Source organism: Barbatula barbatula, assembly GCF_947034865.1.
Source record: "Barbatula barbatula genome assembly, chromosome: 12".
Lineage (NCBI taxonomy): Eukaryota > Metazoa > Chordata > Actinopteri > Cypriniformes > Nemacheilidae > Barbatula > Barbatula barbatula.
Window position 1 is genome coordinate 3,261,308 of NC_136775.1, and position 15,320 is coordinate 3,276,627.

At 38.1% G+C, this 15,320-nt stretch overlaps 1 protein-coding gene across 1 annotated transcript in view; it reads right to left on the minus strand.

Moving 5' to 3' along the window:
• Positions 1 to 468: 468 nt before the first annotated feature.
• The window catches only part of syngap1b (synaptic Ras GTPase activating protein 1b), a gene marked incomplete at both ends in the record, with an annotated part of 62,379 nt that continues 47,527 nt past the window's right edge, over positions 469 to 15,320 (minus strand). The window contains 4 exons of the mRNA XM_079468992.1: positions 469 to 586; positions 7,936 to 7,997; positions 10,750 to 10,822; positions 14,790 to 15,001. Coding sequence (XP_079325118.1) covers positions 469 to 586; positions 7,936 to 7,997; positions 10,750 to 10,822; positions 14,790 to 15,001 — 465 coding nt within the window. The remainder of the gene's footprint in view (positions 587 to 7,935; positions 7,998 to 10,749; positions 10,823 to 14,789; positions 15,002 to 15,320) is intronic.

Consider the following 15,320-nt stretch of genomic DNA (forward strand, 5'->3'; position numbering starts at 1 on the left):
GAAACCAAGTTCATATCTCCAGCCTTTATCAAATCCGCTGAAGAAACAAAAATCCCTTCAGCTCAGCGTCTCTTGGAAAAAAAGGCTGTGCATATTCAGTTTCCCCAAAATAAAAGACACGATTGAGACACAGGCAGGCGTGACAGGCAGAGCAAACGTGACGTATGGAGATCACAATGAGAAGTTGAGGATTGTACAATATCCTAGTTAGTTAAGAACCTAAAAAACAGCACCTTTGAGATTGATCTGATCCATGAAACTCCTCCTGCTCTCTCATTGAATCGCTGCACTGTTCAGCGACGTCAAGAAGTCGTTCTCAACCATCATGAGGCACAGAGAAACTTGAAGCATCCAAACATTTCGAGAGAGAGAGGCCACAACGGATGGAGGGAACCTATTTTTATTCTTTGGAGTGGCTTTGGCACTATCAGCAACAAAAACACAGTCAAAGCCTCAATTCGCCCTCCGTCAACCAACCGAGTCGCGCGACAGCGCCCTCGAATTGAAACCTGACCAACCAGACGAGTTTCCTAGGTGAGGCCTCCAATTAGGTTCCAGATTGTCCTCCACGAAGCTTTGTGATTGGCTGGAGATGAAGGGCATACAAAGAAAGTGGAGCTTGATGAGCTACTAACCAATCACTGCTATTGAACTCGGAGAAGAGATGGACTAACTACCAACAGGCAGTCGAACGTAAAATGTTCTTTTATTCGTTCCAGTTTGCGTTAAACTGTGAGGCAATTGAGAGTTTACCTGAGTCGTTCGATTCTTCATATGAGGTATATTCATTTCATGGCACATTTTCAGCCGATAACCCTGCCATCCCATTTTTTTTCAACCGCCTTTTTGGGACACAAACAAATTTATTACTAAATGGAGCAGAAGTGACGTAAGTTTAGCCCTCGAAGCTCTTAAAAGCTAAAATGGCAATCAGTCCATTCTCCTCTCGCGCCTTCGCAAACATATTACAGTACAGCTCAGTATTTTTATTGTGCAGTTACTATTTTACATATCGACTAGCGCTTTTGTCTAGGCTTGGTGTATCGTGTAGCTTTTTTACATTTAGAATTTAGTTTACAACGTTTACATCAGCATAACCAAAGCGATGAATTCATATACAAATGAATGATCAGCTAAGCCATGTGAACGCCTTCATGGCAACAAAAGAAAAAATATAACAAAAACTGTAGTGAACAATGAGAAATACAATCAGTATCAGATGGCGGTGATGAAGAATCATAGCTAGCGTTATTTCTGTACAGTACATATGATCAGATTCTTTTACGCACCATGATGTTTTCTACATGATCATTTAATGCCAAAACACGCTACTATAAAAATACTACTTGAGACACTTTAAAGTCAACATGAAAATAAAGTTGTTTTTCCTTTTAAAAAAATACATTTTGGCTAAAAGTTTGTCTTGTTTGTACAGTTGATGTTTATTTCACAGCCTCCCCTCCAGTCATCGGAATGCAAATTGATATACTGGTATGGCTGCAATCCGTAACTTCTTTGGATCAAACTAAACTAAAATGAGTTACTGAGCAAGTGTGTAAAATATCATTGTTGAAAACTTTGTCGATTCCTTATTCAATTCACAATAGTAAGAAAATAATATTAATATTTTTTGGAGATCTCGGGTATTTTGCTGGAAACGCCAGTTTGACATTATTTGACCTTAACCCACGTAAAGATGCAAACATAAGTAACCATCGAGTTTTAATCTGAGATTGTGCCATAGATGCAGAAATGAAATGGAATTTCACTTCCCATCAGTTACTTGCAGATAAAATCCCGGTTTCACTTGAAAACACGTCACGTTGAGAAAGTCAAAATAATACATTTCATGTTGACTTTAAATTGATGTCTGAGACAAAAATTAAAACACGAAAGCGCACACAACGTGCCGCTTATTTGCTTTAAATATCAGCTTTCTTTGCGTCCGGCCTCGGCCCTTAATCGAGTAAATCACATCAAATGAAACTCACAACCACGTCTGCATTCTGGCCTAGCATGTAGATTTTGTAAAAAGACCAAAGTGTTTCCCCTGACAGAGATCACCTCACGCTTTTAACAAAATCACACACACACCAGATTGGATAACGGCCTGCAGGAAAATGAAAAGGGAAGACAAAGACAATAATGGACAGTTAGGACGATGACAGTATGGAAGGCGGTTATGTGACAAACAGCAACGCTTTGAGATTTCATAGCACCAGTTAAATACACGTAGGTTCTGAGTTTGAGAAGAGAAAACATTGCACAAGTTCAGTCATAGTGAGGCAATTCGAAGACCACGAGCACTTTGCACACCTTTCACAATGTCCACAACAACACATCCGTTTCCTCCAGGGTTCTTCCAAAGCATTACAGTGAGGCAGATGAAAACATCAACCTGCATCAACGCAACCATTCCTGTCGTCTTTTTTCTCATGTTCATTTCAAAACCCTGTCAGAAGATACAGAAAGGCACTAGAGAAGCCAGGCGACATAACAAAGTCTCCAACGACAAAGCTGGCGTTTTCGCAGGTCCAATTTAAGTCTTCGTACACATACTGTATAGTGTTTCGCCCGCCATTCCCATTAATTCAATAAAGATTCCAATGGTTCGGATGACCTGTGGTGTGTGACGGGGCTTTTGATGTTTTATCCAAAGAAAACATAATATTAACATATCATCACATCCAATGGAGAGCCCTTTCGATTTGGATGGTGCAAGCAATGATGTGTCCTGCCTCCCATTGTCCATTGTCTAAAAAGCTAACAAAAAATGTCTGAGGCTTTATCTTTACAGGTGAAACATAGAGGGGAACGACAGATTTGACTTTTTCCCTCTGATTTGGTCAGTGTTGTTATTGACCTGCTCCCCCTCCGATCTTGCCCCTTTCCCTTGATGTAGTCGCTGCATCCCAGTTGGCACAGCGGCCACCACTGAGGATTATTTTTGGTTGCCACGGAGATAACGAGGAGGGGGCACTAATGGGAAAGACAAGAATCCGTTCTCAGGGGACTGGGCGGAAGAATTTTCCAAAGGCGAGGCTCCAAAGGCGCTGGTCATTTCTCCTCCGAAACTCACACAGGGGTCTGCTGAATCCAAGGAGGAAAGCTGCTTTTCCTAGCGAGACAGAAAGAGAGAGAGAGGAGAGGAAAGGAGAGAGGGCAGGTGGACAGGTGGAGCAGAAATCAAATGTCAGGCAATGGGACGTGATGGAGTCGGAGAGGAGTTCCCAAGATCAGTAAAGAACAAGACGAGTAAAGAAAATGAAGCGAGAGAGAATGGCGAGGGATTTGGAGAAGTATAAAGGAGGAATAGAACAGGAGTGTGAGATGCACAGAATGACAAATATCCAGAGATACGAGGGAAAGACACACAGAGAGAGAAAAGCATTGGGGGTCCATTGAGCTGTGATACGTCCCGTCAGAGGGCCAAGCGATTGTCAAAAATACAGAATCATACAAAGTCTTATTTATATTTTTTATACATTTCCTTAAAATTGGATTTAAAGGATGGACACTATATTTATTGATCTCATTAAAGGGGTCATATCATGCAATTGATTACTATTTATTTTGTCCCAGATGTCCAGCAAAAGACATTATTTAGTGTTTGACCAATATATGAATAAACGTAGATGCGATTCGTCATGATATGACCCCTTCAAAATAACAGTTATCACAACACCGTCTCTACAGTAAAAACAAATCTACTGAGCGTGCAAACATGCAACATGTGATCTGTAAAAATAACAAGACGTGAAAGTAAGATTTATATGATATGTAGATGCTATTTGTTACGCTATCATGAGCAGAGCTCCACTGTTATGATATTTGTACATGCTTTTACATTGTGTCTATAATAAAAACTGTAAGATCTTGAATAAATCTACTAATCATATTTTATGGATTTATATTGAATTAAAAGAAATCATTACAAATGATGACAGAGTTGTAGAACTCCTATTTGCACTTTCATGTGTTACATCAGATATGTTATATTTGTATATTTCTGTGTATATATCATGTATATATAATATATAAATATATGCAAATTTCAAAGTTCAAACCAGTGTCAGACCCACTATTTGGAATGACAGGTAGTTTTCACACTTGGTCGGTACGAACCCAATTTCAGCTACAAAGGTCTCTTTACACTGTTTGCCAATGAAATTATAAACGAGGAAAACAGGTCGAAAAGTTTCCAGGTACTAAAATTTTCTAATGTACAGAACAGCACTGCATCCCTACACCGTGGATGAACTTCAACAGATGCCAAGAATGACAAAAGCACTGTAATATGACGCAGAATAAATAGCTCTCCCTAAAGCACATTTGATTGATTTTCTACACATTAACCATTCAACATTGATCTCTGAAGATGATGTTAGGTCTGTGCAAACCATAAATCTTAAAAAAATACACCACAGACCCCTCCAGTAAAGCATTTCAAATGACATCATCAAATCAGTCTTCTTACACTCTTTATAAAATATAGAATTATACAGTAAATTTAAAGGTTTTCCACGTTTGAAAATATATATTTACTCATGTCACTAAACACGACTTTTATAACCAAGCAGTCCTTTAATTCAAAATTCTATCGCTGTGCAACATTTGTTCATATAAACCTCTTCAGATGACATAAACAACGATCGTTCAACGCTTTCGGTGGTCCAGAAGAACGTCCTGTTTCAGTTACACAAACGTTTGAACAAAATATAACGAACAGAATATTTATAACCCATTGAAAATGTTAAACAAATAACTTTAAGATTTATGATATATGTGAGATAAAAAAGACAACAAAAAAATTCACTGAAACCGTGAAACAAAGTGGTCTTTAAGAGTGTCAAATGTTTTGCATGGATTTAATATCAATAAACTTCGTATTAACTTACATGACACACAGCCTATTAATGAGGTATAGGAAATACTATCCCACACCAATGTTTTCAAGTAGAACTAGACACCAACCAAACCCAACATCAAACAGTTTCAGGTCCGCACCTTTAGTGTGAAAATACCTGAGCTCATATTCACAAATAGTGGAGACAAAGTTTGTTTTCTGGTCTTATCATCTAATCTTACCTACAGACGTGCCGTTCTGTACAGCCTCGACTCATTTTATATCTAAATCATGTTCAGACTGATTCTCATCATGAGCGGGCTTTTTCAGTGATGTCTGTATTGGGGCAGTAAGGGAGGAACATTTGTGTTAAACAACCTTAAAAACTAAAGCTAATGCAGTAAGAAGTTCTACAACAACGACATAAAGAAACAATATGTTTTCCCCATACTCACCTCTTGTGATTTTCTCACGCTTTTTACCCGAAAGGCTCGGTCTTAGACTCTACGTTTTTAACACCAATGAATTTGCTTTGGTTCCAGACTGTTACATTAGCGAAGCGGCTAACATAAGCCAGTCTGACTCAGCTTGGGTGCAATTTTGTTTCTCTTCTCAATCAGAACCTAGTGTTTGATCATGAATATGAAAATGATGTCTGGGAATTGAGGTTTGGAACTAGCTGCAACACTAAACAGAAAGACAGGTGATGACGACAACCGGAGCAAAGGGTGCATCTCTGTCAATACCCAGTTATCATTCGCGTGAGCGTCACGTTCGTCTGGAACCATTGTTAATATCTCATTTTCGTCAGGTGATCGAATCAAAGTCCAGGTTGAATTGGTTCGTCGGGTAATTTGGAGTATATTATAATAATCATAATAAAAGTTCATCCTGGCCAATCTGACCCAGAAACCTTGTAAAACAACGTGTGGAGTGAAACATTGTACTTTGGTAGACGGCTTTTCCTTTCTGAGAACAGCAGCATGTGTGTGGACATTTTCACAATTTACATTACACACATACTGCACAACTTCTGATGTCTTCATCGGAAAACACAAATGATTAATAAACCAACTACATTTAATTCTTATGCAACACAACACGAAACCGCTACACAGCACTCAATGTACAAATCTACACAAATACTTTAAAATCAGCGGAAGCGCTTCGGACGTCGCAACAGCAGCACAGACACGCACACGCAGGGATCACTCTCATCCACACACACTCTCAGGTCCTCATGCACGCTGATATCTGACCCCTGACCCGACACAGAGGAAGATACGGAGATTTCCCAGAATTCTCATCATGTGGTTGGGGGTGTGATGGTGAGGCAGATGATGCAGGTAGAATGAACATGGTAAGAAGCAGTCCTTCATCTTGCACTGAGTCACATGTCATGCGTTTGTTTTAATGTGTTTGGCGTTGATACAGTGTGCTGAAATTATGACATTTTGCAAAGATGTGACTTGGTACCTCCTGTAAAACAATTCAACAAACAATTTCCCAAGCGCCTACATGTATTTAAAACAGAGCAAGAAAAGGAAGATTTTTTAGGAATACTTTGATACTATTGCAAATAATTGCAGTCATATCGAGATGCTATAAAACCAAAACAGCATCTTTTTGTTTTGCTGCAGCATGTATATCAGTAAATTGTCAGTATTTTTCTCGGTGCATATGCTATGTAATCACATTACATACATTGCAAATGACATACATTTAGTAAAGAGGAAATTCGTTTTTTAACATACATGACACCAAATTACTTTTTAAAACTGGCTTAAATCGCGCAAAATTTTTAAAAACTTTATATGGTGGGCTTTGTTAGTATCTATAAGTATCTATTTATTTTCAAATTCTATAAAAGGATCTACAATGAATATTCTTTTGTTAGTTATCTTCTATATATATAAACCTTCAGAAAAAAGGAAGAGACCATTTTTTAGATGCATTGTGGTCATTCCTGTCCACGGTCTGTTGAGTTTCAACAAAACCAAACCTCGAGTGACAAAGTCATCAAATAGCAATGTGAGAGACTGACACAGGACAAGACTCAGGTTATCACATAAAATACATGTAATATTAAATATATAAATATTACTTTTGTATTGCTTGAGAGTGAATATGATGTCATTTGGACCTGTTTCATATAAATAGAATATTTTAATTTGAAATTTGGGAGAAATTTTGTCAAACGCATAGTAAATAGTACATTCAGAAAAACTGAAAATAGTTCTGATATGGTCTCTTAATTCAGTTCTCGATTCTGATTGGTCAACAGCTATGCTTTATTTACAATATGCCACAGCTATAAACACTTCACCTAAAGATTCTGTTCACCCAACCAATATGCACCAATATACATTTATTTATTTTCAAATGCTAAAAAGTACATCTACTGTACACATGATAAATCATCTTTTGTTAGTTATCTATATATATTTACAAATGCTTAAATTCTTCCGACACAAGCTGATGATTTAAAAAAAAAGACACTGTGTCACGTTGCTGAATCATCTTGAGTGTAAGTGATGTTTCATATTTACTTAAGATCATTTAAGACGATGAATGACAAGCATTGTGGATCAATACACAACTGTGGGGGATTGTTTGTCAGAATGTCTTTCTGTACATCAACAGAATTGGAGGTCCCATCCCTCATCATTTATGTACGATGTTGGCTTGACAACGTAATGCTGTTAAAATCTACGTCTTTCAATGGATCTCTGTCACCTAAAACACCTTGGCAACGACCTAGCAACCAGTAAAACCTAACTCTAGCAACCACCAAGCAACTTGCTGCCATTAAACGAAACAAAACTCATAACCTCTAAACTTCAAAACATCACAACCGTCTACGCATTTAAACGACACCAGTTCTAAAATAACCTTCAGACTTCAGATGTTTTTGGCTTTTTGGGTCTTTGTCAAGCCAACAGTCCTTTTTAAACTCTTTTTAAACCTGAAGGCATGCGCATATGACTTAGTGCAGGTCAAATGCAGTGCGTGTGGACAAATCCAGCGTACATACAGTGAATGATGAGACAGAAGTGAAGTGGGCGGGTCACAGTCAGGTGAGTCATTACCTGTGCAGTCGGAGTGGAACGGGCGCAAGGCGGGGCTGCACTAGGATGGACTGCCGCCTCCCCTATAGGAGAAATCACCGTATCTCATCAACACAGGAGAAGAGAGGAGAGGAGCCAAGAGGAGAAAAGCAGAGGTTTGTGTGTATGTGAGAGTTTGGGTCTGTGGGCAGGTGGGGTTGTGCACTAATCCCAGCAGGCGGGGCGGGGTTGTGTTGTGTCCGTGAGACAAGATCAGCATGCATGCACACACACACACACACACACACACACACACACACACACACACATATAATACACACACATTCCCAAACAAACATACACACATAACAAACCTCATCATAGGGAAAACATCTCAGCACCCATAACAGCGCTCAGCACCCATATTGTTATGATTTTGCAGCCAACATGCAGTTTTAAAATAAAGCCATAACCAACAGTGGATAAACATTTCTTTCTCTTCTCTATCAATTTGGATTTTTTTTCTTCAGCGGTAGTTCACGGACAGAGACATGCTGTTGGCTCAATGCACATCTTACATGTGGAAAACAAACACAGTGTGGGAACTTCTGCAAAAGCACATGAGCATATTATGACAGAACAGAGACACGCTAAAACCATGAGACTGTTCACAACTAGAGCGCTTGACAAACACAAACTTCTCTTCCACCCTTAAGAAAGACAAATCGCAGATTAGATCTCTTTAATATCTTAAAAATGTATCTTAAATATCATTGAGTGCGTTTTACATGCACAAAATAAATGGATATCTTATCAAATAAACCTGTTTTCTAGGGTTTACATGCATATCAATAAAACGGCTACGCGGAAAACCGCGCTTAAATGGAAGTACACCATCGATAGTCAGTCTAGTAAAAGGGAAATCGTTCTGAAGCTGTATTTGTATCTCTCTTCTCATGTTCGCAATCGTTTTTCATTTCGCCGTTTCTACACCAACTGCATGATTCAAGAGCAAACTTTTATGCATACTGTTACTTTCGTTTGGGACTTTTACTATTACAGTGACACGCATCGTTGCTTACACCGAGTATGACCTTTCCTTGATAAAACGTTTTACACGTTAACACGACCCCATACGTTATCGGCTTAATACGTTTAATCGGAGTAAGACGCACTCGATGAGATTTAATGGAAAGCAAATAGAGACTTTTGCATTTCAGAAATCTCACAAATGTTTCCATTCGAGTTTCAGAAGAAATCTTGAACCGTGCTTAAACTTGCGTGCTGTGAAGCAATAGCTATCCTCATACAACACTCTTTACGGTGCTCTAATAAGGGTTCCTTCCAAATCAGATGATGAAACCATATTTTGAGTTTCCACTGAGAATAGCAATACCACCTGTACCAAGAAACCGTTTAATTCCCAGCTGAGCCTCTTCATCAACATCCACAGAGAGGTTTTCCTTCAAAAGTCTGTGAGAAAATCGGTCGTGACTGCTCAACAATGACCGTATGAAGTTCTGTCCACCAACCCACCTCCCTGAGTTTGATAGTTCTGAGCTAACATCTGCCTTTAAACGTTTTAGTCAGAACTCAGATCGTTGATTTGGATGCTTGTATATATATACAAATGCGTCACTGGTCTCTGTTAGTTCTGAGAATTTGGTGTTTGTTGAAACATACAGCGATGCACCATTAAGCGTTACGCTCATCAAAGTATTCAAACTAAAAGACGACACGTGTCAATGAAACATGGAGGCACGATGATCAGATGATCCTGTTGGAGATACTTAAGTTTGATAAGCTTAAGTACATCTTTCTCCACAAGAGGTGACGTGATGCTGCAGAGCAAAAATAATACTGAACATTCAGAGGACGACTGTATTGCTCCAGAGGTTGCTTTTTCATAGCTCAGGAGATTTGACGGAGTTGTGTGTTTCATCTCGTATGTTTCTGTGAAATTTTCTCTCCCATCTCGTGCTATTTTGCCCTGTTTAGTAAATCTGGCCCTAAATAACCTAGATTTGGGTAAATTGGATGATAAATGTTTGAGTTCCTATTGAAATATTTAATATTATTCATTTTGATGGCAGTTTAGATGTAAGATATCTTCTTAAACTCTCGTGGAGATATTTGTGAGATTTCTGGGTCTTTTTCTCAGGAAAAGCATCTGAGACACAGTAGACAAAATCAAGTTTCCATTTGCCCTCTATTTAATCTCATTGCTGCCTAAACCAAAAAAAAGAGATATTAAATACATCCTATTCGTCGAGATCCAATTCCTGATGTTTCTTTCTTATGGATGAAAACATGTTCTGTGATCAATCCTTCAACAGTCTGCTTCACTTCGTTTTTCAATCTCTCTCATTTCTACATTTTCTCCATCCATAAACAGCTATTAGACTAAGTAAATTCCCAGAATTAGATTTTTCTCTAAAGACCCCAGAAAGATCTCAGGTGTGTCTCCCGGAGAGCTCGATGATGACTTAAACTGTGCTCGGATTTGACAAATAATCTGAGCTATAGTACCTACGTAATATTGATTTCATTGCTCATGTTGACATTTCTGTCATTTTTAATTCGAAATGTTTAAAAAGAGATTTCAATATCTCTCAATGAGTCTGCCCTGAGCAGTGAAAGAACAATCCCTGGAGCTTGTGCTATTCATCCTCTAGTGGAGAACATTTTCCAGCATTGATCTCCAAAGAACACGAGCGATATTCTACACAAAATCACACGGATTTAAGCTGGTAAAGCATTTAAACAGGCAAAGCAAGACGAACCAATTCCCACGTATACAGACAGACATACAAACAACAGATGGAGAGAGAGAGAGCAGGAAATGACAACACAGACCTGGTCTGCGAACATCCTGGGTTTGAGCTCAGGTACTACCCCTCCCCTCAACTCATCCTCCACAGCCATGAGCCTTCACCGAGACAAGCGAGAGACAGAGAGACAGTATTAGTTAGACACAGGTCAAAGATGACAATCACATTATTCATTTGAAACTTCACATGCCCTGATCCTATGCCTGTGGTGTGAACCGCACTTTCACCACATGGTTTACTTCCTCCGTCTAATCTTGGAAGTGTAGCGCACGCATCGCAGAACGGTCACGTAAATTACATATTTCCATCATCCCAAGGGAATACGCCAGTTGATAAATGAAAATGGGGCAATTTGAAAAGCTCGGAATGACGTCGGCCGCTGTGACTGGCAGCTTATTCGGGCAATTACACGCTATTGAAGCGGCCGCCAGCCTGCATCAAAGTTGAAGCTTCACTTGAACGCACAAAAAAGGGATCCGTTCTCCATGAAAATTCATCCTCGCTTCTTTGGATATCTGATCACTATTTTCGACGGTATGACACGTGTCACGAAACACATGCATGTGGGAATCGTGCGAGGACAACCGAGTTTGTATGGGTTTCAGTATAAAAGGTTTTATTGAAAAAGATGGAAACACGGACGCTCTCATTTAAAGAAAAAACATACTAAGCCAGCTGGTTGTAAAAGAGTAAGTTGAAATGAGACTTACTAAAACGAATAAGATTGTATGACTTCATACGAAGAGTAATAAAGCTAAGAGTTGTCATGAGATTGTGTTGGTAAATAATGAATTCCACAGTTAAGGTTTAAAACAATGTGATCGGATATTTTATTCCATTTATTCCAAAAGTACATGCTGATTGTACAAAATTGAAATGCAAAAGTAAAAACAAACAACAGAAAATACTGAACAGAGATCAATTTAGTTTAGATAAAGTTTGTTTGTTTAACGCGATGTTTAACAAAGACACTTCTCAAACTTTTACATGCACTCAGTGTAAAAGTATATTTTTGAAAGTCAGGAGGTCAGACAGAAAGATAGAGGAGGTCTTAAAACATGACAGTAAACCTTTGTTGCGCCTTTTTTATGGCTATAGTTAACAAGGCATTTATTGCACAGTTTGGCTACAAGAGGTAAATATATATATATATATATATATATATACGTATTTATATGAATACATAAAATGCTCTATATTGCTAGATAAATATGTTTTTATAATATGTGAATATATAAAGAAGTCTTAACAATATAAATGTAATTCTTGAACACTCATTCATTCGACAGACCACTGATTTTCAGCATTTTAACATTCCACATTCTTGGTCACATTTTGTATCGTAATCACATGACAAAAAATTCAATTTCAATCCTAAATAAATTCTCCGAAAACTGATCTATTGTTCATATCTCTATGTTTATTTCACAAACAGCCCCACAGACAATAAAATATTCATTATTATGTCACAGCGTGCCTGTTCTTACCTAATGTTTAATGTTTCTTAGCTACTGTACATTGTACATGTAACACTATTACATGTACAATTATATATATGTGCGTAAATACATTATAAATACGGTATATTTTTAAAAATAAAGCAACATTATTTTCAGAATAATTGTTGTCAATATTGTAGTGTATCTGGACATTTAAATTTTGAGCTTTAATTTCTTATTTGATTTTCATCACTGTGATCATTCATTCACAAGCCATTCAATAATGAGATGGTCATTTATGAAAATATGATTTTTGTCAAAACGAAATCCGCGTAAAGGCTTCACAACAAATGCTACTGCAATATAGAAATACTGTGATAAATAAACTTTACAATTTGCATTAGAATAACTCAACACTAGATTGGAATATAAGAAAGCACATCTGTATATCTGAAGCTTGGAAATATATTATAAAGGATTCAAATAAAAATCATTATTATTGCATGCTTCACTTTAAATGTTCAATATTGCTGCAATGTGGAGCTGAAATCTAAACACAATGAATAATGGGTGAGATCATAAGTTCTTGTGTTCGCACAAAGATATGGAGGAACACCACATGTCAAATGAGATCTATAAAGACATTTTTATCACACAGTATGTTTCAGTAGTGCAGCAATGATCCTTGACAGGAACGAGGAACAAACACGGGTACAAACGTTTTTAAGGTGTTCTGCTACGATCAAGAAAAAACCAGCAGCTAAATTCTTGTTTAAAATCAAACATTATTGCAGCTACACTGATATTTGCTCATTTAACAAAATCATTCGATCGTTTTCTTTAGAAACAGATTTACAGATTTTAATCCCCTTTTGAGCATTTGAACCCAGTTGTCCCTTCACATGAGGGCATCTGAATATCTTCACTCCGTGTCTTCATTCCTAGAATTGGATTGAAATAGCAATACACCGTGTGACAGAAAATCTGTGTATGTGCTGCATTACAGGAAGTTACATCATCATTTCACAAACCAATGGGTGGCGTCTTTTAGACAAACTCAAAGACAACTAATAACAAAACAACAGCAAAGACAGAAATGTCCACAGAGACAAACACAGCTTGAGTTGTTGGCGGCCTTTGCAATTCGGAGGCCCGTTTCAAAGAAACAGTTGGAGGCCCCCCATTTCATTTTGATATTTCAGCCAGTAGCGTATTGTATCCATCCTGGATTTTATTTGTTAACACACACTGTAAAACTTTGCTGTAAATTTCCCAGTTTGCCAGTAACTTACTGTAGATTTAATTAACAATTTAGCTTTAAGCCTAAACCTTCCTACTTTATATATTTTTCTTTCATAAAACAAGACTTAGGTCACTTTTCTTGTTATGTAAACGTATCGTAATTTTAGAAGTTTTAAAGATTTTTACTAGAAAACAAGACAAAATCGCTCATGAAGAATTTCAGTTTTTGCAGTGTTGCTGTGCTAATGCCAGTCTCTTGCTCACTTTGAATCTCAAAAGACGAAGTGTTTACATTTGGATTAAAGTAATTGAAAACAATACTGATATGAAAGTAGTATTAAGCAGTTATTAAATCTACAGTAAGTTACTGGCAAACCTGCAGCAAAACTACTGCAACGTTTTACAGTTTAGAACTATTTTACAGTCACTGAAAGATTTGTTTTGTGGAAATAAAGTAAATTTAGTTCAGTCGGACGCTACTGGTGAATTTAGCCGCGTCTGCTCCATAAAGCGCCGGCTTCATGCGGTTTCATTTTAAATGCGCGTCAGAACGATGGTGGAGATCAAAGGGCAAGGAGAAGGTTTGTTGGCATTTCGTTCCTTTAATATCAGGGAATTTGTCTTCGTTGTATTGTTCTTGTGTATTTATTAAAATAACTATTATTTAATTTAGTGTTGTAACGCTTATATTATGTAATATCCATCTCATTCGGTTTTATTAATAAAACTACGTTAAATATAAGTGGTTTTGTCATTTACCGCGATTATGACATTTAGAACATGAACTGAATGCTGCAAGTGCCCCGCGGTGAAGATTTCCTTTTTCCAGCGATCTCATAACACTGTGTTTAATGCAATGGCGCCATATATTTCCATTTAAAATATTTTTTGCCCCCTATCCTGAAACTAAAGTTAATGTTTTTTATAATTTCCCTCAAGTCCCCTTAACATTTACCCCGGTGCATGCGCGGCATGATGGCTTTTTCGAGAGTAAACGGAGGTCCCTTCTGTTGTGAGGCCCACATAGCAAAGGCCGCTACTGGTTGTTTCAACACTTGATCGGTCAAATATGAAAATGGGTTACAACATAGGTTGAAACAGCCTTGGATTTTTAAGTGTGCATAATAGATGCCCGTGTCTAAAACCTGACATTTTAGAAATAACCCAAACATTGTCAATGAAAGTCACTCCTAAACTAATATCCCTCTATAGTCCACAGGTGTGTCTCAAAACTTAAAAGAATCCAAACCTTACATCTAACCTAAGTCACAAACTAATTTAAAGGAACCTATTAACAAAAAATTGACTAGCACACCGCGTGTTACTCCTGTGTGTGCGCGTGTGACCGCCGGCCAGTGTTTCGCTGACGTCTTTCGGTCATTACCTGTCAATAATTCCTTTAATCTGGCTGTCTTTCTCCATCTGCTGGTGTCTCAAGCGTCTTTCGCTTTGGTCCAGGCGGCTCTGATACTGCAGCAGCATCTTATTGGTCTGCTGTTCCTGAGATAACAGCCTCCTCTCGTAATCCTCCAGTTTACGGTGTGACATCATCAAGCGCTCCTTCAGGGAGTTGATCTCCTCCTCGTACTCTCGCACCTGCACCACAGAGGAGACGAGAACGGCGGGCGTGTTAAATAAAACTACAATGCAATAAATGTACTTTTCAATCGTTCTGTAAGACGTCTTCAAATGCTGTCCGGGTGGGCAGTGCTCACTAGGTTATGAACCGGAGCTAGTGCTGTATTCTCACATCGTCCTTTGGGAATGTTAATGTAGTTGGATATGCTGACTCAACAAAAGTTCCTCATTGATATTAAAGGCAGATGGGATGACACCGGGAGATAATGAAAAGAGGTTTGTGTCACCTCCAAGTCGTCTACATAAACTTCCAGAAGGGGAACAGAGGGTCAAGATC